Consider the following 21612-nt stretch of genomic DNA (forward strand, 5'->3'; position numbering starts at 1 on the left):
ACAGATCATCTCCTTGATAAAAATCCCTTTTATGAAATCTGTAACAAGTGTTAATGGAGGGCCCAATGCACCGTGCATGTGTTGGCTGCCAGACAAATCCACAATGTGGGGCACTTGGGAGATGGCTGCTCGAGCCTACACTTCCCCTCTACACCCTTTCATCGTAAAGGTGGTGCACTCTACACGCGCGTGTGCAAACCGTGGCCAGCCCAGACACGGCCACCCTCCTCAGCCACCTTCTTCCACGGGACTGGGTCTACAGCCAAGAGGCTTTTGTGGGCACCAGGCAGCCCCCGCTTCTGGAAGGCCATCGGTGAGTTCCTGGGCCCGCACTAGCCAGCCAGAGCGCTGCTCAGGAAGGTGGAGGGTGAGCAGGGGTGGAGGAAGAGTTTCAACCAGGTAGGGTGAAATGATGGTGACCTGAGGGACATTTTTACTTCACTTTTAGGTCAACAGGAAATCCAGGACTACCTACGAAAAGGAATTCAGCCTTTTACATATAAGGTTATGCATATATTATAGACAGATATATGTGGAGGGGAAATAAAGGCTTAAATACAATGGAAAGTGGAGCTCATGGCATATTTGTTTAGTGATGGAGCAATGATGAAATAAAGCCTAGTGTCAAGGGTCTCTGGACACTGCTCCCGAGAAGGGGGCCAGGTAGAGATGCTCCTTCCAACATTTTTTTTTTTTAAATAAAAATATGGAAGATATTGAAATCTGGGGAAACTAACCAGGGATTTTCTTAAAAAGGTAAAGTAAGTGATTTTCGGTTAGCAAACAAAACAGAACAAAACTTAATACTTTAAAAAGCATGGACTCTTGTTCCCAATTAAAATTTTCCTTGTCACCTTTCTTTGTGTTTTGCAAGCACATGTACTTCGGCACCTTTGAAGAGAAATTTTAATAAATAAGGGAGAAAAGAGAAACTCATTAGTGAATGGTAATAAATAACAATAACTTAAATATCAATAAATATCTTCTCTATATTTCTGTATCTGAAACAGATGCATTGCATCAAGTAGCTTCTCTGGTCACTGGTGACCACGCATAAACAGAGCTGGGGAGTGGGTAATGTGTCTCTCTGTGAACCGCCTGGCACCCGGCACGTCTCCCTGCCCTGGTGCAGCTGGGGTCCTTCCCGCTCACTCTCCTACAAGAATGCCTCTGAAAACCGCAACTGGCTTCCTGTTTCCAAGGGGCTAAAGGAAATACCTTCAGGTTTGTTTTCAGTCATGAGGACAGCCTTTTTGGTTCCTATCCAACTTCTCCCCACCTCACACACCATGTTCAAAAGCAGTCATCAACCGTTCACAAAAACGCTGATTGTGGTAAACCTCAGGCCTCAGCTTTCAAATTCAAAGGTTATTAGCGCCTCTGTCTTTCCTTTCTTTTTTTTGGTTTAATTTTTTTTTTTTTTTTTTTAGTATTTCTTCTTTTCGGGGTATGTCTCAACTGAGGGACAGAAAAATAAACCTTTCTTGCTTTCAGCAGTAAAACGCAATGACAAGTGGGCTCGCACCACCTTGCTGTTTCTCCAGTGTCTTCAAACACGTGGAAAACAAACCTCAGGAGACACACTGCTTTGGTTCTTCATGTGCATCCGCAACTGCACCAGTGACCGGTGACGGTGGACTGTATCGGATGAAAGGATGGCGACACCCAACCAGGGACACCAGCCCTGAGCTCCTGATGGGATCGGCTGCCGCCCTGGAGAGACCGGATGGCCATCTGCTCTCTCTCCTGTCCAGTTTTCTGTAGCTGGATCTCCCTCTACCAGGCTCCCATGACGGCTGCCTTTCTCTTCTCCTCTTCCTCCGCCTCCTTGGTCCTCATCTTCCATTCTGGGCAAACATTTCCTGGGAACCTTGGTCCCTTTCTTTGCACTGTAGCAGGAATGCAATACACAGCAGTCTCTGGAGCCGGAGTCAGATACATCCACACCTTTTAGCGGAATGCTTTCTTAGAATATGGTAAACCAGGTTATCATCTAAAAACGACAGGTCATCATCGAAGGCGATGGGTCTGCAACATGCCTGCCCTACTTTGTCACTCACCAGTCTTCTATTTTTGGATAAGTTTTTTAATATTTTGTCATACATTGTCTCAGCTGCATCGCAGGAGCCGCTGCAGTACCTAAAAATCAGTTCCTCCTTGGTTTCATAGCCCAAGCCCAAGTCAGTGACATTTAAATGTATCGCAGTTAAGACACAACCCCGATTCTTGCCTCTCTGGCCTCTCCGACCTTTCCCTCTGGAATTCTCCGGGTTGGCAGCTGCAGACTGTCGATTCCGCTCTCTTCTAGGGAGCACCGCCATTTGTTTATCTGGCGACCTTTTCAGTCTTTTAATGGTGGCTTGAATAAAATCCATGACATCGTCAAACTGATCAGGATAATCCTCTGGCATATTTGCTGTTCAACAAGAAAAGAGAAAACGTCACATGAGACACCACCGATGATCACTATGAGTGGTCTTCTAGATCAAAGCACCCGCTAAAGTCAGCCAAAACTGGACCCGTGGTGAAACTCTCAGCCGGTTAAGCCAAGGAACCACTGTAATCCCCCAAGAACAGAGGCTAAAAGCACCCTCCAAAACTTTGCAGATCAAAGAGGAGACTAGGGGTGGGAAACATACTTCCTGGTAGAAAACAAATCCTTAAAAGCACATTTTTCATTTGAATAACATCTGCAGTGTTTTAAAAAGTCTACAGAGACATAGCTGTGAGCAGGCAACTCTTGGGCTTTTTCTTCCTGGTAATGTGACCTAGTGGTTCTCAAACTAGAGTGTGCGTGAGAACACCCTGGGACACCGAATGAAATGCAGACTCTTGGCCTGGGGCAATGGGGGGGAGGGGTGTGTTAAGAAATCTACATTTTTCGAGTCCCTGAGTAATTCTGATGGAGATGAGCCACTGTCTCAGCATGTTGGTTGCAAACAGGACAAGAGATGCAGTCTCTAGCAAAATCACAGCCGGGGAATGACAAGGTGAAACTTCTAAGATATTAGAGATTTTGGGGTAAAAAATACGAATTAGTGGTGTTTTCCACAGTGTTTCAGTATTTATTTGGCTGGTCAAGTAAGAGAAAAGTAACTATGTGAACCTCTTAATTTATAAAAGATGAAAGCAATTTGAATTCCTATTTTTAGGAAGCGGACCTTTTATGTTTCCTTATGCATTTTCAGGTAATTTAGTATTTTTAGAATTATCAGTGGCTTAGAAAAATATACCTTAATTAATTTTACACTAATAGAATTGTTAGCAAGAATGATTTTTTTTCGCCAAGACCATGTTAAAACTTAAACCTCAGGCCTAACTCATGACAATTTGTTTTGTCATAAACCTTTCCTACTTAATTGTTAAAACAGATATCAGGTGTCCTGGTTAAGGCGTCTTGGTATATAATAATACAAAGTGCGGGGATTGCGTGGAATCCCCAGAACACCCTGTTGCTTGCTATCTGAAATTTAGTGCTGGATGGTTTGGTGCCCAGAAGTCATGTAGCTGCTTCTGTTCTGGTCCAAGCCCCCATCCTCTCTTGCCTGCAACAGCCCCCAAACTGGTCTTGCTTCTTGCACCCTTCCCCCTTCAGTCTGTTTTCCACCCAGCAGCCAGAGAAATATTTCATCTTAAAATGTGAAGTCTGACTGTATTCCTCCTCTGCTCAAAACTCTCCAATGGCTCCCCATTTCTCTTTGAGTAATTTGAGTAAAAGCCCAAGTCCACTCTGGTCTAAAGGTTCTACCTCACGTGGCCACCCCTAGCAAACCCCCACCTTTGTCACCTCTGATGGCCTCTCCTACTTGCCTCCTCCTTACACCCTCCTCTCTAGCCACCCTGGCTTCTTTGCTGTTCCTCCGACACAACCTTGGCATTGGTTTCTCATCCTTGGCCCTGGTGACATTTTGGGCCAGATCATTCTCTGTTGTGGGAGGTTGTCCTCTGTATTCTAGAATGTTTAGCAGCATTCCTGGCTTCTATCTACTAAATGCCAGTAGCAACACACCCCTCCCCAGACATAAACTAAACTGTCTCCAGACATTGCTAATGGCTGGGGTAGGAGGTGAGGGAGACCAAAATTGTCCATGGTTGAGAACCACAGCTCAAAAGCAGCTGGGGACTCAGGGCCTCCACACTGGCTGTTCCCTCTGCCTGGAATGCTGTTCCTGCAGAAGCCCCCGGCTCACTCCCGCACTTTCTTCACATCATGTCACTGTGATCAAGGCCCACCCTGACCTTGATTTATTAGATTTGTTACTAATCGTCTGTCTTCTCTGATAGAACGTCACCATGAGGGCTGTCTCATTCCCTGATGGATCTCAGGACCTTAGAAAGAGGGTTTGAGCCCTGGAGCCCGTCAATAAATACTTGTTGAATGAATTAGGTCACTTGAAGCGGACGAAAGAAAGAGTCCTTAGTTCTCAAGGGGAGACTTGGACTTCAGCTGAGAACGGCTCCAAAATAAATAGCCCCCAGCACACAGGAAAGCTGGGGGGCTCTGAAAAGCAGAGTCCTGGCCCACCTGAGAGGTGACTGTCTCCAAACTGACTTTCCCTTGGCAGCTTCCTGCAGCCTTCAAAACCTTAGCTCTCCAGGCCCAGCTCGTCCCGGGTCTTCCAAGAGGCCTCACACTCCCCGGGAATGATTTTTAACCAGAGACTGAAAGAGTGGAAAAGTATTTAGTTCATTTCCACTGAACCACTTTCTAAGTGGACTTCTTAGGAAGTTTTTTTTTTTTTAAAAGCCTTTAAATCACTGATTTTAAAGGCATGAACGACTTTTATTTTAAAAAATGAGCAGCTATTTTTGGCTATTTGTGATTGTTCGATAATAAGCTATGAAAGAGGAAATAAATACAGGCATGCCCAGTTTCAAAAAACCATGCGCATACAGAAATCTGAACCTCTGAAACTGATATATTAGGGGCAATTAATCAAAATATAAAAGCCTTCAAATTCCAAAAAAGACTCTTTGTTATAAAAGGACTCACACTATGGGGTCCCAGGCTCTATTTTAAGAATCCCTGAATCAATCATTAACTTAAGAACCTGGGAACACAGAAAGTCAAAATCGATTAAAAATAACTTACAACTGAAGATTAATCAGAAGTGAGGATGAAACAGTACTGAAATGTTAACATAAGCTAATGGGAAAACACTGCATTACAAAAAAAAATTCAGGTCACACTCGTTTAAAGACTCATTAATTTATATAATATGATAAACCAGATATATTTTATTTTTACCCCTTTTAAAGCCATTTTGAATGCATGACTTTGTCAAAAACTTTGGAACAGGGTTGCCAGATGAAATACAGAATGCTCTATTAAATATGAATTTCAGAAATAGCAAGTATTTGTTAGTGTATGTCTCAGTTACTGCAATAATTATGATTATACTTCATTTATGAGAGCATTTGTCTGTCTTACCTTTTTTTAAACTCCATTTGGCCTTTTCAAGGAACTGTGTGTAGCAATGTGAATGCACAAACCATTTGTGTTTTTGGCTGATGTGAACAGATTATTAACCCTGAATTAAAAAGCTGCTGGCATCTGGGAAGCACTTAATAAATAAATGTTCACTGTGCTCAACCGAAGGGGGCTGTTAATGAGGCCCTCTCCTTTTAAAGGGAAAATCTCCCTCCTACCTTGTGAATGTTAATATGTTTATTTAAGCTCCAAGTTCAGTCATAGGTGACTCACTGAGCTAAAGGTTTTTTTTTTTTCCTCATTGTTGAAAAATAGAACAAACAAATATTTACCCTGAAAATTTTACATGGACATGAATTTTAGAGACCAGGAAAGGGAAACATATTTTTCATACCACAGAGCAAATTGGCCTGTCTTTCCCAACTAGATTCCAAATTCCAGACCTTTTGATGGCAATTGAGTTAATTCTTAGAGAGAGCCTCAATTTATCAGTGCTCAGCCTTGGGGGGCATTTGGAACCACACACCTCTGCAGAGCTGTGCTGGGAAACCTCACTGGGCCTGCCCTTAAAATTCTGCAGAGGCCTCTAGCCTAATCCCAGCAAGAAACTCCCTGTGACAGACTGACTGAGAAGCCACGACCACACCAATCGTCCAGAAATTCACTGAGCTGAGGGGAGAAACAGGGGCTTGGGTTTGGATTCGTTCCTTGAATTAAGACGCTTAATGGAGTATCACTTTCTTCATCCCGTAAAGGGCTTGGGAGAACGTCAGATACACAAACGGCCCTCATTAGTATTAACTTTGATAGTAAAATGCTTGCAAACCATGGAAGAGGAGCCTCATTTTTTTTTTTTTAAAAAAAAAAAGGTCAAACACTTGCTCAATTCCCAGACCCACTTGGAAAACATGCCCATCTAAAAGCTAAAGTTTTTGAAATATCAAAATGCTAACATGCATTGGAGTCATCATTCAGAGTGCAACCAAATATTTTGGCATTATTCTATTTAAAATATTTTAACTTTGATGCATCCTTTGTATAAACAGTGTTATTTAAACAAATGAAATGTACTGGGGCATGACTCTGGAAACAAACCGTTCACTGCAGAGACTTTGCCTCCCTTGATTGGGGGAAAAAATAGTAACCGTCACCTCAGGAACAAAGACTGGAATATTGACCTTTTCGTAAAGTTAACTGCACTTTCACAGAAACAATGGGCCGATGTGAACAGATTATTAACCCTGAATTAAAAAGCTGCTGGCATCTGGGAAGCACTTAATAAATAAATGTTCACTGTGCTCAACCGAAGGGGGCTGTTAACGAGGCCCTCTCCTTTTAGGTGCTCCCTGTAACAGCTGAACTAAAAAACTTGCATAATTCAAAATGCTATCTTGGTTAAACTGGTATGAAACGTCGGATTTCTCTTAAAAACATTTTGACTCATTAAATTACAATTAAGGTTGGAATTATCACATGCCCTCAATCTAATGTATTTCTAGCATTTGTCATTCAGGTTTAATATATTTTAATCAAAGGGGTCATTTTTATACTCACACTGGGCTGTACCCCACATCATCCCAGCCAAGCTGGGGTCTAAGCCAGCCTTTTGCCTAAGTCTTCAAACAGTAGGCTCAAGAAGGGGGCAGCAAAATGTCCACAAAGTGGAGGGGAGGTCATCCATTACCCAGAGAGGGAGTGGGCTCTGAAGGTTGGGGGAAGACGCTCTGAGGCTCGGAGCTTTCCAAGAAAGATGGCCGGAGCCTGGTCCCCACGGGGCCCTTCTGCTGGAGGCGGCCCCTTGCAGGCCCAGCTGGAGGGGCCCGGGAGAGCAGGCCCGGGTGTTCCCAGCTCTGGCGATGGCAGCCTCAGTGCTTCACTGTAAACGGGCCCAGCTTTTGTTTCAGCGGGAGCAAGGGTTATACTTGCTGAGGTCTGCAGGGCTGCGCTACTACTGCCTTCGCCAAGGCCACGCAGGGGAGAGGCAAGTCTGAAACCGGCGTCTGCGGGGCGCCCTCACTGCCGGTGGGTGGGGCTGGATGCTGGGTGCTAGGTGTGAGGCCGGGGAGGGCGGCCCCGAGACCTACTATGCTGGGCAGCGCGACCCGAAACATAGAGCCTCTGGGACGGCTGTCCCCACAGAGGGGGAAACAGAAAAACCATGCGTGTGTGTGTCAATCAGGTGTTTGCCTGCCTGTACCCCACGTAAAGTACAAATTGCTCTCAAGTACCAATTGCTCTATGAAAAACAGAGGTTCCTCACTCTCTCTGTCTCTCTCTCCCCATATATATATACATATGCATATTTATATATACTACATACATATATATATGTATGAAAACAAAATATCTGCCTAAAACTGAAAAAATCAAGACAATTCCCAACTAATGCCATTTGGGGGAAATAAGTGGTTTTTACATTTCAAAAAGGTGCAGACATGATTGTCTTTCACTAATATTGAGATGTTATAAGAACCACACGGCTGAGTCTTACTTATTTTAAGGAAAATCATCTATCAAATTTATAAATAAAAATAATTTAAGGAAAAGCTCCTCACTTTACAAAATTTCATCACCCTGTACCTTAAATAGCAGCTTCTTTGATGTACTTAAAAATATTACCAAAGATAAAAGTGGGACAGATGCCTCCTTGTGTCAGGCTCGTCCACACATCATTAACTTTAAACCCAACAACATCCCTGCAAGGTTGGGATCACATGCTTTTGCTGCTTTACAGATGGGGAAATTGAGGCTCAGGAAGACACACATTTGGCCAAGGCCACTGAGCTAGTAAATGTGGACCCATCAGTTAGATTTCAAAGTTTAAACTTGTTCTAGTACTCCATGCTCCCTTTTATTTTTAAGCAAAAAATCCACTTCCATGCAGCTTTTCAGGACTTACTGCATATGGTCATTTACTCCAGCACAAGGTTTTACCTGCATATGTTGACCAAATTCAGAACCTGAAGTGAGAAATATATTTTCTGTTGGAAAATTCACTATAAACTTCAGGTACCTGAAGTAGCTTCTAAAATCAGGCCGCCACGGGCCATAGAATACAGTAAACTGTCTTGCAGAAGAGGAAAGCCGTGCCTCCAGGGGCATCTCTCCCATGTCCTGGTTCCCGCATATCACTCTAAGACAGATCTGGCAATTTCCCAGTAAAAGCCGGAAAACCAGCAGCCAACGGCGGCAGATTCAGACACAGAGGCCCCGTCTCCGGAAGCTCCTCAAACTCACTCTGGCACTGAATGACACGCTCTCACTGCAGAGCTGGAGAGGACACAACCCTGGATTCCAGTCCCAGGTCAGCCCCTGACCAGCCGCATGACCTTGGCCTGGTCATTTCACCCTTCTGAGGTTAACTTAGCACTCTCTGGGGCCCTCCCTGGCTTCAGAACCCTGAGGTGCAGAGATTGTAAGTCTTGGCCGGAAAATGCTGCCAGACCTTAGTTTTCAGTCACCTCATTCAGGAAGAAGCCCACCTCTGGCCACTGCCCGACGAGCATTCAGCTCAACCCCCACTACCAGGGGCCCCATAAAACCCAGCAGGACGTGTTTGAGGATCCAGCAGTTCTCCTCCTTATGCCTCTTGGCTTGATGTCTCAGCTAATTTTAAAATAATCACCACCAATCCTCTCTCAAATCACCAAGTCATCGTCCTTGTGCCCTACTTAAGAGGGGTGAGAAGAGGTATTGAAAGAATCTGGATGGAGTTTTGAAACACCTGGGTTCTAGTGTGAGGCATCCTTAAGCCTCAATTTCTTCATCTGTAAAAAGAGATGGACCAATGGCCCCTGAGAAGACATATCATGGCAACAGGACATAATCCCTTTAGTCTTCGTCACAAAGAGTCAAACACTGAATGCCGTTTTCTTAAAATTCTCTCACTGTTTTATTCATTTCTGTTTTTGCTGGTTCAGGCATGTTTAGTCATAACTAGCTTCTGGTTCCAAGGCTAGAATTACCCTCTGCGACTGGTACAAAATGGATTCTGAGGGCCACGCAGCTTGTCTTTGAAGCTGATCTCTGGACTCTCCACCCTTGTTCCTATTTGACCTTCAGTGACTTCTGAAATCTGTAATGTTAGTCCATGAGAATGTTCCAGTTCTCTGAAATATTCTGCGAAGTTCTGTCATTGATTACTATTTAAAAGTGTTGTTTTGCCACTTATTTGAACTAATTAAAAGGAAGAAAAGCCCATAGGTCACTAAGCACCAGAATGCTGATGCATTTTGCATTAGTAAATGACCATATCTGTTTTCCTCTTTTGAACAGAATACTCATCTAGCATTGGATAGACTGTCCTGGTCATAGGCTATTCTTGGGTTAACTTCAAGAAGGGTGCACAGCATCTATTTTCCTAAGAACAATCACCATCTGAAGCAATTTACTAAGACTTCGTGACCATTTCCAGAGCTACCACTGCCTTCTCTCCATGACCAGTGGTTTGCTGACAGTAAGGCATGACATGGGTTTATTTGAAAAGTATTTGTGTCGTGAAAACACCGGTGTTTTGTTGTTTTAAAAAAGCATTTCTGGATTCTCTCAAGGCAGGAGAAAAAGATTAACCAGAAAGTCAGTTACATCAGAATATAGAAAAAGGAGCTCTAGAATATTTTGAAAGCCATTGTATTCACCAATTCCACCCACTTTGACCAAAATTGCACATATCTACGAGTTATATCATATCTTGAACTGTTATCCTGTAATTCAACTAAGAAAACGTGTAAAAAATGTACTGGAAATTACTCTGTGAATTCAAATAACCAAACATCCCAATCAGGGAGAGACATACATTCATTTCTTCACTCAGATTCTTAGTTCCCTGCTCTGATTTCCAAGTATGTGGGCGATACTTTTATTATAGCTATGCTAATTATTTTATAGTAATACAGTATAGCTCCCCTGGGGCAGAAAGTGTCTATTCTCCTGTTTTCAAGTCAGAAAAACACCCAACAGGGGCCCACTTGTTGGCTAATACGCGAACACCTGGTGTGAGCTAAAAGCACTCCACAGTCAGTAGTAAACACCCTGTGCTGATGAGCACACACCAGGGGCTCTGCAAATGCCCTTGTAAAAAACTTAATGGGGAAGGGCGAGAAAGTTAGCCCATAATGTTAAGCGCACAGAAAGCCACTGGGAAAAATAATCCCTTGTGGTGTTATCAGAGGCAGGTGCCCCAAGAAACGGGTACAAAGGCTTGGTTTCTTCCTTCCCACAAAGCCCTTTCTGCAGCCTGAGGGGGCTGCAGGATTCCACTGGGATTCTGCACTAAATGCCCCTCAGCTCTTCCCAGAAGACCAAGGGAGCGCGAGTTAAAAGGGAAGTGAGGCCCTAGGGACTCGGATGACTAGGAGGGACTAAGACAAGATGAAAGGAAAAGAAAGGGGCAGAAGAAAAGTGTTCTTTGTCATTCGAGCCTGTCTGATAGATTCCAGTGGTCATAAGGGAGGCTGCGCTTTCTACCCCCAGTGAATGTTTCCTAGGATTTCAGACTCCTCAGATACAGGTGTCATTCTAAAACTGCTGCATTTGCAGAACCCCAATGCCTGATTTTTCTCCTCACTGACTTTTTCTTTGGTCCATTTTCATTTGGAAATAATTTCAAATTTATAAGCAGTTGCAAAACTAAAAGCAGTACAAAGAACACCATGTGCCCTTTGTCCAGATTCACCAACTCTCTCCTTTCTGAAGTTTCGATGAGCCAGAGTTGCATGCAAGCATCGCACGGCGACAGGAGTCTCAGGCTGCCCTGGGTTCAGAACCCTGCTAAACTGCTTAATCCTGGGGCTCCCCAAGTTCCCCATCTTTAAAATGTGGAGAGACACAGCCACCCTACAGGTAAAGATTAATACATAATGCATGAAAGCATTCATACACACAGTGCCTGGCCCACAGCACGCATTTAACACATGGCACCTAAGTAAGGCAATATGGTTTTCACGTCTGCAATTATTCTTCAGCCATGTTTTCACGGGGGCAGGATAAGGATCAATTCTAATGGCCTAGACAAAGCCAGATTACTCCAAAGGAATCTAGACACCAGTCCCTAGTTAGCCTAGCGTCTTCTACAGTGGAGGGGCTCTGACCAGGGCCCCGGAGGTGGCCTGTGGGCTGGTGAGCAGAATGTACAGAGCTGTCTTCAGAACCTGCACTGCCTTTTCTGTGGGGCTGGTGAGCAGAATGTACAGAGCTGTCTTCAGAACCTGCACTGCCTTTTCTGTGAACCTTGAAATGACTGCTAATTAACCACACAAACATCAAGTGATTCCACAGCCCATGAACGATACTTTTGTGTCCATTATGGCTTTGACCAGTGTCTTCACACTGGGGCACAGACCCCTCTGAAGGTATATGAAGACTTTCCAATCAATTTCTGTTTTCTCGTCTTGCACTCACACGTGTGCTATGTCTTAAAACTGGTCCACATGAGACCACTCCTGCTGCTGGGTCTTTCTCATGTTCCTTCTTATAGTCACCCCTATTTACTGAGAGATGCGGTACTTCTTACCCATTTTACTCGTTTTACTGGGGGCATGGTCCTGGGTATAAATAAAAACCTTCAAGTGCCATATCAGGACATGCATAACTCCTTGGGACAAACTGATATCACGGGCCTCCCAATGTGAGGCCAATGAGGCCACATCATCCCCGACAGAGTATTCCAAGGATGCTACCTGAACTTAACCATGTGGAAACAACCAGACAAACCCAAACTGAAAGACAGTCGGGGAAACAGTAGGAAAGATAGCCTTGGGCTCTTCAAAAATGTTAGCATCATGAATTAAAACAAACAAAAGGCTTGGGAACTATTGTAGATTAAAGGAGACCATAGAGGTACAACAACCTTGACTGGATCCTAAATTGAGAAAATAACTACAAAGGACATTATTGTGAAACTGGGGAAGTCTGAATATGGACTATAATATTGGATAACAGCATTAGGTCAAGGTTAATTTCCTAAGAGTGATCACTGAATATAAGCCAGTGTCCCTGTTCTTAGAAGATACATGCTGAAGTACTTAAAGTTATAATGTTTGCAGCTAACTCTCAAATGGTTCTGGAAAAAAAAGGCAAAATGTTACTGAGGTTAAATCTTGGTGAAGGGTATATGGGTGTTCATTGAGCTAAGAACACTCCATATGCTTTTGTATGACTGCATGGTATGTGAATATATCTCAATAAAATTGAATTAAAAAAAAAGAACACTCTCACGAGGAAGAGTCTCATACAAACAAACTAAAATATTGAAGGGGGTAGTTCCTTATTTCATCCTAGCCAGCTCACAGCAAGGCTAAAAGCTTTGTCTGCCTGTCTTTCCATCCACCCATCCATCTACTCACCTTATAATTAGAAAACAGAAGTGTGGTGGTTATCGTGGGGTGTGTATTAATGTGTATTTGAATTGAAAAATGCAGTCAGACCTTTTTAGACTAAAAAATCATTATATTTGGGTTGATTTGTTTGGTAGTTTTCCATGAATTGAATGAGCTTATAAATTTGCAGCTCCAAGGTTTTGCCAAAAAAATAAAGTTAAAGCACATATTATAGTTCCAAAATGGGCTGGAAATGACATCTGGTACAACTATATAAACTTATGAGGGAAAATTTTAGATGTCAACGTAAAAATATGCAAAAGTTTGTCGGCATTCTTTTCGCAGGTCCACAAGCAAAAAAGTTTGAAGACCATGAACTTTTAAAGCCAGTTTTCCACTTCATTTATCTTAATAAATTCATACAAGAGTGGTTTTGCTTCTACTGAGCTAAGCAGTTGTTTCCCAGTGGTGACCCAAACTCTGCCTACGCAAACCCAAATTAAGCTCAAGACCAACTCCTTTTCCCACTACAGCAATCCCTCTGAGTCTGCCTTTGTTTCCCCCTTGAAGCCCTCTTTCCCCAGGCAGAATGGGAGTGATCTGAGAACAAGTTTCTCCCATGAGGCCTCCCAAATGCTTTCTGTATATTAGGTACTTGAAGAAACCTCACTTTATCCCAAAGAGTTAGGAAAGGCGTCCCTCCTTGTGAAAGCCTCAATCTTATCAGAGTACTTAGAGCAATTCATATTTATCTCCTTAAAACTTCACCATCTGGGCTTTGAAGTAGCTATTAATAATACTAGCCTAGGCCTACTGTGGCCAAATGGAAATTTGAAAAAAGGTCCTAAAGGAAATGCAATATTCCCTGTTTCTCCTTTTTATTAGGCTGCTAGCTTAGTTTCCTGGATATCTATGTTTCAGTGTTGGTGAACTGTCTTTTCAGCAAGCCAATGTTTGTGTTTTCTTAATCTACTAATATGAGAGCAGAGTCTGTGTTAAGCCAAAAAATACTGGCTTTGGGACCAGAATTCTGGCTTCACCACTTACGAGATTTGTGACCTTGAACAATAATCCATGTCTCATTTCTTCAGCTGTAAAATGCAGATAATAGTATCTCCTCTTGTCCACCAGAGCTCAAATTTACTTAAATTTAGGAGAAGATATAAAACCCATTTGTTCCAAACTGGGTTAACCATGTGGATAGTTAAGAAGTTCTACAATACTAACTCTAATATTAAGTTTTTGTTTGTAGCTATTCACACTTACTTGAGGATAAACAGGCTGATTCAGTTGTGCCTATGCCTAGAAGCTTTTTTAAAAAAAATGCATAAGACTTTCAAAATGAAAAATACACTTACTATATAGGCCTTTTCTCATGAGCAGCCTGGGTATTTGAGTAACATTTGCTACAAGACAGCAGCTCCACCTGCTGCTACCTGTCTGCTCCAGATGTCCCAGTGGCATCTCACTGGCACTGAAAGAGAAGCAAACACCTTCTTTGCCTGGCTTTTACAGAGCCTCATAGTCTGGGTACACTTACCAAGAAATCTTAACTTTCAGACCACTTCTCACCACCTCTTCCTAGTCTGGTTTCCTCTTTGTACCCACCACCTGCCCTTTCCCCATATCACGGTCATGAACTTGGCCATGACTCTCCCTCATCTGAAATGACCCCCTTTCCCTTCCCCTTCTCTTTCTAACACCCATCTTTCAGTACCAGTTCAAATCCTCCCTCTTCCCTGAATCCTTTCCTGATTTGAGCCCCAAACCCAATGGCCTCTTTGCTAGGAATTCCTTCTGTGACTACAGCTAATGCACAACCTCCTCATATCTGTCTGTCTATCTGCCTAACCATCCACCCACCCATCTATCCATTTGCCCATCTATAATTTATAATCAGATCACAAGCTATTTAAGATCACAATTTTGCCTTTCTCTTGCCACACAGCACCTAGCACATGAAAAATTCTTAATACTTGCTGCTTGATTGAACTCAAGTGGTTAAAGACTAAGTATTGTCTTAATCAAATGAAGGTGTTATAGACTGTAAGTGCTGAATAAAGAAGAAAGAAAGGGAAATTAGCAGGGGAAAATGCCAGATAGCTTTTAGATCAGCCTAAGATCCTATGACCGGCCCATTCAAATTAAGCAACTTCTTGATTCCAAGAGCCCCTTCCCAAGAGGCAGAGCCTTTCTAGCCTTAGGTAGTTGTGTAGTTGCTTTATTATAGTATTGCTCATTCATAAACTCCCTAAAGTGATGAGAATTAATGGATGGATGGTCCTTATTTATTCAGAATTTTATATCACAGAACATTACATTTGAAAGCTTAACATTTAACCAGCTTGTTGAGCTAGAAGCTGCTTTATCTATATAATGGTGGGCAGAAAGCTAGGGCCCTTTCCCCTAATAAATGTATCTTGCTGGACTTACAAAACACCTTAAATTAAATATTCAGCTGGGAACATTTAAAACAGAAACACACTTTCTCAATACATGTACCCTCCAACTAACAACCCCTCATCACTCCCATAAGGATCTGATTCTGCTTTGACTTCCTTATCCCCCACTGGGAGAAGCAAGTCTCTCTTGGACATGGCCATGGAAGCCTGGTAGGAAAATTCCATAGGAAATATGTGGGCTCAGAAAGTTGGAAAGGGAAGGAGCTGGGAAACCTGGGAAGAACCAGGGAGAGCTGACCTGAGGGCAGAACGCAGGCAAGGCTGTCCTGCCCATGTGCTAACTAGCTGATAGTGGGGCTCAGAATAGGCTCCCCACAAGGCCTGGTACCAACCCTAGCAGATGCTACAGTGAAGGGCTATGACAGGAGATGGGCATTCACTGGGTGCCCAGGGAGGGGCCATTGGGAGTAGGATGGCAAACAGCAACCTACTGATGGGGCTTGGGTTTCGCAAAGCATTGTCACATTAAATCCTCACGTCAACCCCACAGGGTAGGTACTTCTATTATCCCTCTTTCACAGATGAGGAAACTGAGGTTTAAGAGATGTTAAGTGACAGCTGGTTAAATGGCTGGGCTGGGATCCAAACCATACTCAGATTTGAATGTGTTAACCTGAGCTCTTGCTTGCCAAATCTCCCTGATTTCTTGTTCTGTGCCTTCTTTCTGCAAATTATGGGTCTTGGCACCCTGGGCAGAGACTCTGGCCTAATAATATTGTGAATTATAGCTTAATTATATCACGGTTTAGACATAGTTTTGTGGGCTAGCCTGGTAACTCGATAGCTTGACTTATAAGATTGTTTCATTGGGAAGTTTTGTGGCCTGCTACCAAATGGGTGGGATATAATCCCATTATATTACAGTAAATTGAGGACTACTTGTAATTATAATTTAACAATTTTCAATGTCTTCTGGTTGGCCTCCAGTCAGAAGATAAGCCTACCTTATCAGCCCTTCATATTTAGTTTTTTGGGTGTATGCACTAGGTACATTTGCTAGAATAGGGATGTTTGTCTATTATGTGACCTAAGCATCTAGGACAGTGCCTGGCACATAGAGGTGCTCATTAAATATTTGCTGAATGGATATATGCTTTTAGATTGCAAAAATTTTAAGCCAAATACACTTTATGCATTTACTTGTGAAACACATTTAGAGCTGTCACATACCGCTGAAATCTGGAATATGACTGTAATTAACCAAAAGTCCATAAATTCAGATGACCCTGCCACTGTTTTATTCATTTGTTGAATACTTTATTCCCATATGAAGTCTTTTCCCCCAGGGAGCAAAACTAGACAGTCTGCAGGTCAAGTTGCTTTACTTCTTTAGGTCTTAGGACTGTAAGGGATTTCTTTTCAGCTCTAAAATGCTATGACATCTTTAAGTTTTACCTTCTACTTTCCTCACACTTGTTCTAATCACCCTTTGGAGAAGATACTGGTAAAAAGTGAAATAAATGAACAAAGATAATTAAAGGCAAAAGTCTTGGATGTCCCAGAAGAAAAACGTTAAGTCTTTGCACTTAGACAAGACAGAAGTTGCTATAGGAGGTAGCCATGGCCCATTTACTGGACAGTTAACTTCTAGGCAAGCAAGTTAGCCAATTAATAAATGTATTTGGTTAGTTCATCCTGTGATAATGCTAGGAATAGAATACTGACAGGTTCATTTATATTGTAATAGCAGAACACAGCCAACCTTAAGGGTGAGCATGTGGATGGGGTACAGTTCCCATTCGAATAGCACGAAGCCATTCTTTTATCCAACATTAAGTTATAAACATTTGAAGGAAACTAGAGGGACCAGAATTGATAGTACTTTCTATTTTCAAATGCAACCCAGTGACTTAATGTTTTTCTACATAAGCCTTAACCAGTTGCACTGTGTGCAGTGCAGGATATAAACGTCAGCATGGTGACGGGACGTGTTGACACTGGTTGAGTGTTCAAAGTCTGCACACTGTCATTATTCTGCCTTGCCTACACTGACAGTTTGCTACTGAGTTGAACATACCTGGAAAGAAGTCAATTTGGCTTAGAATGCAGCCTAGTTTCTCTTTGGAAACGTTTCTCATTCACGTTTCCTCTAGGATCTATTGGGGCTTCCCATAGATAAAACAGAAGTGGGTGTGTTCTGCTGGTTCAGATATAGTCAGGATCTTTCCCATTGATCATTGATGACTTAGGATCAGTTTGGAAAAGAGAAGTAAACCTCCATCCCCAACTTTAATGCTGACTTGCTTGCTTTGTGTCTGGCTGTACCTTCTATGAGCCAGTGATGCCTCCAGCATTTTTTTTTTAAGTTTTTATTGTGCTAATATATATATAACTAGAAATGTTTCATTTTAACCAGTTTCAAGTATACAATTTAGTGGTATTAATTACCTTCACAGTGTTGTGCTACCATCATCATCATCCATTACCCAAAGTTTTTCATCACCCCAAAGAGAAACTCTGCATCCATTAAGCAATAACCACTCCCCAACCCTGGCCCCAAGGAACCTGCAATCTACTTTCAATAGCAACTCTGATTTGTGACTTTTTAAGGGTATCATCAAGTCACATCGATTTAACCCTTGCCGCACATTAGACTCAGCTGAGGAACATCTAAAAATCCAGATGCCCAGGCCATACTCCAAAACAATTACATCAGCATCTTCAGGGGTCGGGCCCAGCAAAAGTATTTTTAAAAGCTCCTCAGATGATTCCAGTGATACGAGTCTCTTCCCAAAGGATGGTTAGGGCAGGAGCGTGAAGGCCACGGGGCAAATCTCGCAGCCACTGGCATTTTGGAGTGGAAAGTCCTCCCTTTACTGTACAGTTGTAAACTGTTCACTGAGTTCTAAAGTAAGTAAATAACTTGTCCAAAGTCAGAGTTGATTGAAGGCAGAGAGCCAGAACTGGGAGCCAGCACTGAATAAGCAAAGGTAGATGGGATACTGACATGCCAATTAAATCTCTGTGAATTAATCTGCTTCATAATCTGATAAATCATTTTCTCTCTTGAATGTCTTGGTTACAGACCTATTATCTGCTACTGTATTCCCATCCCTTCCAGCCTAGGTTGTTCAAATTAATGAAAATCCAGTGACGCATCTCTCCCGAGTACTGCCCTAAAAACAGCATTGAGGGACATTTTAATTTATTTCTATTGGAGTAACATTCCCATACACTAAGACGGAAATTCGTGATTGAAACCCAAGCCTTTAAAACTAATTTTACACAATTAATTTTTGACAGAAACTCTGGCAACAGGTACTTTAACTTCAAGAGATCATCCACATTTTCTTTCTAACCTTAAGTCAATCTTGAAGTCTTAATTTGCCATAGAAAATGCACCTTTTCTCCTTCTTGGGGCTTCTGAAAAGAGATGTTTCTGTTGCTGTAATTAGGCAAATAATAAGCACATCACTTTTCATGGGCTGTTTCCTAGCTCAAGGTGGGTTTTAGCACTTGGCGGAATTATGTTGGACTGCTTGTACTGTGGTTATGAACTCAGGATGCAAGATAGCTAAAGGGGCAATTCTGGGTTTAAAAATAGAAGAAAAGGATTAGAAAGGGAAATATCCTGGCTACAGCTCACTACTGCTTTATTTTGGGGTTGTATGTCAAATTTTCTACTGTTACCAATTTTACCTATATACCTCCCCAGTAGACCCTACACCATGTAACTGGTATAGCTCACTTTATGCAACAGTTAGAATTCTGAAGAATGGGGGGTAAATGACATCAAGTCACAGTTGACACGCCCTTAATAGAACTTGCTATTTAAAACATGTCAGTTTTTGAGAGCTAAATCATAGATTTATTCTCTAATATGAATAATCAGGCCTTTTCTTCAGTTAGCACTGTAATGTGTGGAGTGCAGTACCGCCTTCTCTCCCCAGGGCCAGCCAGCACTATTTACCATGAAGTCTTTCTAGCTCCGGAACTTTTCTGAACAGATTTGACACTGTCCAGATGCTTTTTTTTTTGGAAATTGAGGCCCTTCTGTGTTTCCTCTGTCTCTGTCTTGGTTTTTGTAAAATCTCTGGCCTGTCCCCTTGCAGGGACAATTTAGGATGGAAGTTCAATAGTTTTCAGAATTAAGCAGTCAGGCACAGCAAAACAGAGGAAGGGCTTTGGAAGAAAGAAAAAAAAAGGCCATGTGTATATATGATGGAGATGTAGAGAAAAGGGGACAACTGTGTGTTTTCCTGTGGTGGTGGAAATAATATCTGTTCATCCTAATGCTACAAGTGCAACATAAAAATTCGATACCCTCAGTGCTGGGCAAACCTGTGTGTATCATTTACAGGCAGACGTTCCGGGGCCCTTGGGCCTCAGCGCCACGCCGTTGTGCCCACTGGTTCAGGGAGGCCACCCTGCCGCCCGGGCTGGCTTGGGGTGCGTGCCGGCAGCGGCTGGGGCGCGGGGGTGCGTGGGGGTCCGCCGGCGGCCCGCCCGCGGGGAGGGAACGGTTCTTACAGTCACTGCTCAGCGCCAAGGGCGCGCGGCGGCGGCCGAGGGAGCGGTCTTCGGCGGAAGCCTCGGGAGGCATCTTACCGGCGGGCAGCGGGAAGGCGGACACGGTGTGGAGCAGCACCAGGCAGACAGCCACGACATCCCATAACTTCATCTTAGAGTCCCGTCCGGCGGCGGCACCTGCGCGGGCCGGCGGGCCGCGGGAGAGAGAACCCGAGACTGCACTTTAGGCCTGGGCGCGCCATCCCTGCGCTCCCCTCCAACCTCGTCACCGCCCTCCCTGTGCACGTCTGCAGCCCAGCGGTTCTCGGGGCGATCCCTGTCCCACCCTCACCGCTCCCAGTCCTCTGCTCGCCCTTCCTGTCGTGGCCGCAGCTACTCTCCTCTTCCTCCTCCCCCAGCTGGCCCCACGGGTCGCATTTTAAAGGAGGGTCGCTGTCCTCGTAGGTAAATTCCCCAACACCGCTGGCACTGGGACTCCAGGCTGGTCCCTTCTACCAGCGTGACACTCCCCCCCCCCCCACTTCCCTGGGGGCGACGCGACAGCCCTCACTCTGTGTCCCCCACCCCAGCCAGAGATCTCCCCTTCCCGCCCGACAGCTCCCACGGGCTCTGGGAACCAACCCAAGCAGGAGGCAGGCCTTTTATTTTAGGAATAAAATCCAGCGCACCCCCCTGCCGGCGGGTCCTGACTCTGCTCCACGTGCCAGATGAGGGGGGCAGGCTCCGCCGCACTTCATTCTCCCCACCCGAATGAGCATTTTGTTACCGGAACGAGAAGTTAGTAGGAATTGGAGACCTTAAGCCCGCAAGGGAATAACTGCGTTACTTAACTTCTTTAAGTATCGATTCGGCTTTAAATACTAGTGTTCGTAAGGTTATGAACATTAAATAATGCATGCAAAGGGTCTAGCAAGGCATACAATAAGCTCTCAAATGCTTTACCGTTACTGTTAGGCAGAGATTGCATTTGCCTTAAAATTTTTATTCCTCCGTGGTATGCCCGAAAACCCCCTTTATTTTACTTTTGCAACTTTTTCGGATTCTGGCCCTAAGTCCCTTCCCTCCCCCGAGAGCCACAAGCTCCCCGCGCCCAGTCATGGTAACGCCTGGACGACTGATTGCTCCCGGTCCCGGCCCCTGCGAGGTGCGCGGGCACCGGAAGGCCTAGACGGCGCGGGGTGGGGACTCGGCTTTCTTAGAAGGAAGAGGGGAGTATGGGGGCTCTGTTTGGCTTCTCACCCCTCATATCCCTAAAGAGGGTCCTGCAGCCGGGGGTGGACAACATGTTCCAGTCTCCAACGTCGTGGGAGAGAATTCTCAAGCGGAATCTACTCGAGATTCCTAGGAAAACCACCTTGAACTTTTAAATTTTCCGGGAGGGCAGTTTCCAGGTAAATGCCAAAACTTTAGCGCCTCTCTTCTCGATTAGTTCCCTGCTGCACCCGCGTCCCCTCCAGAACCCCGGCCTCCGGCCAGGCCACCCGGGGAAGCGTTTAATTCGGCCGTCACTTCCCACCGCTCGGGGAAGGATGCATTTTCCATTCTTTGGGCATTTGTTTGCTTGCTACGCAGCTGTTGGCTTGGGGAGTCCGTAGACACAAACAACTCGCAGCGACCCAAAGTTCCCGGCGCCTCATGCCGCGCGGGCTAGTTTGCACACCCGGGGGAAAAAAAAGCGCGGCTCTGTGTCCGGGAGCACCGGCCTTGGCACAACTGCACCCAGGCCGTGCAAAATGAGCGCAGCGAGGCGTTTTGGCAGCCAGGATTGGGTAAACGCAGGGCCTCTCGACCTTTTAGTGCCAGCTCCCGGGTGCGTGTGAAATGGCTGGCGGTCCCGCGGAGCAGCGAGGCGCGGGGTTAATGCGCCATTCCAAATCGCGGTGCCCGCCAGCAGGAAGCAACACAGGCACTAGATTTCCCTTCCGCATTAAGA

At 44.3% G+C, this 21612-nt stretch overlaps 1 protein-coding gene across 2 annotated transcripts; it reads right to left on the bottom strand.

Moving 5' to 3' along the window:
• Positions 1–875: 875 nt before the first annotated feature.
• On the bottom strand, positions 876–20646 carry GDNF (glial cell derived neurotrophic factor). Of its 2 annotated transcripts, none has more exons than XM_037799492.1 (3): positions 20622–20646; positions 19758–19856; positions 876–2416 (listed from the first exon to the last, which is right to left on the bottom strand). In XM_037799492.1, the coding sequence occupies exons 1-3, from the start codon at positions 20644–20646 to the stop codon at positions 1932–1934; spliced, it is 609 nt and encodes a 202-aa protein (XP_037655420.1). In that variant the 3' UTR covers positions 876–1931. The 2 variants fall into 2 exon arrangements, with proteins under 2 accessions (XP_037655420.1, XP_037655419.1); XM_037799491.1 differs by having other exon boundaries at positions 19680–19856.
• Between the last annotated feature and the right edge of the window lie 966 nt (positions 20647–21612).

This window comes from Choloepus didactylus, chromosome 11 (assembly GCF_015220235.1).
Source record: "Choloepus didactylus isolate mChoDid1 chromosome 11, mChoDid1.pri, whole genome shotgun sequence".
NCBI lineage: Eukaryota > Metazoa > Chordata > Mammalia > Pilosa > Megalonychidae > Choloepus > Choloepus didactylus.

What these genes read in the sequence shown, in the direction of transcription:
- GDNF (XM_037799491.1), bottom strand. Translation starts at nt 20,646, where the DNA reads ATGCAATCTCTGCCTAACAGTAACG. An exon ending in ATCTCTGCCTAACAGTAACG is followed by an intron (nt 19,857 to 20,621) that starts GTAAAGCATTTG and finishes CGGCCCGCGCAG; the next exon opens with GTGCCGCCGCCGGACGGGAC. An exon ending in CTTGGCGCTGAGCAGTGACT is followed by an intron (nt 2,417 to 19,679) that starts GTAAGAACCGTT and finishes CTTGTTGAACAG; the next exon opens with CAAATATGCCAGAGGATTAT.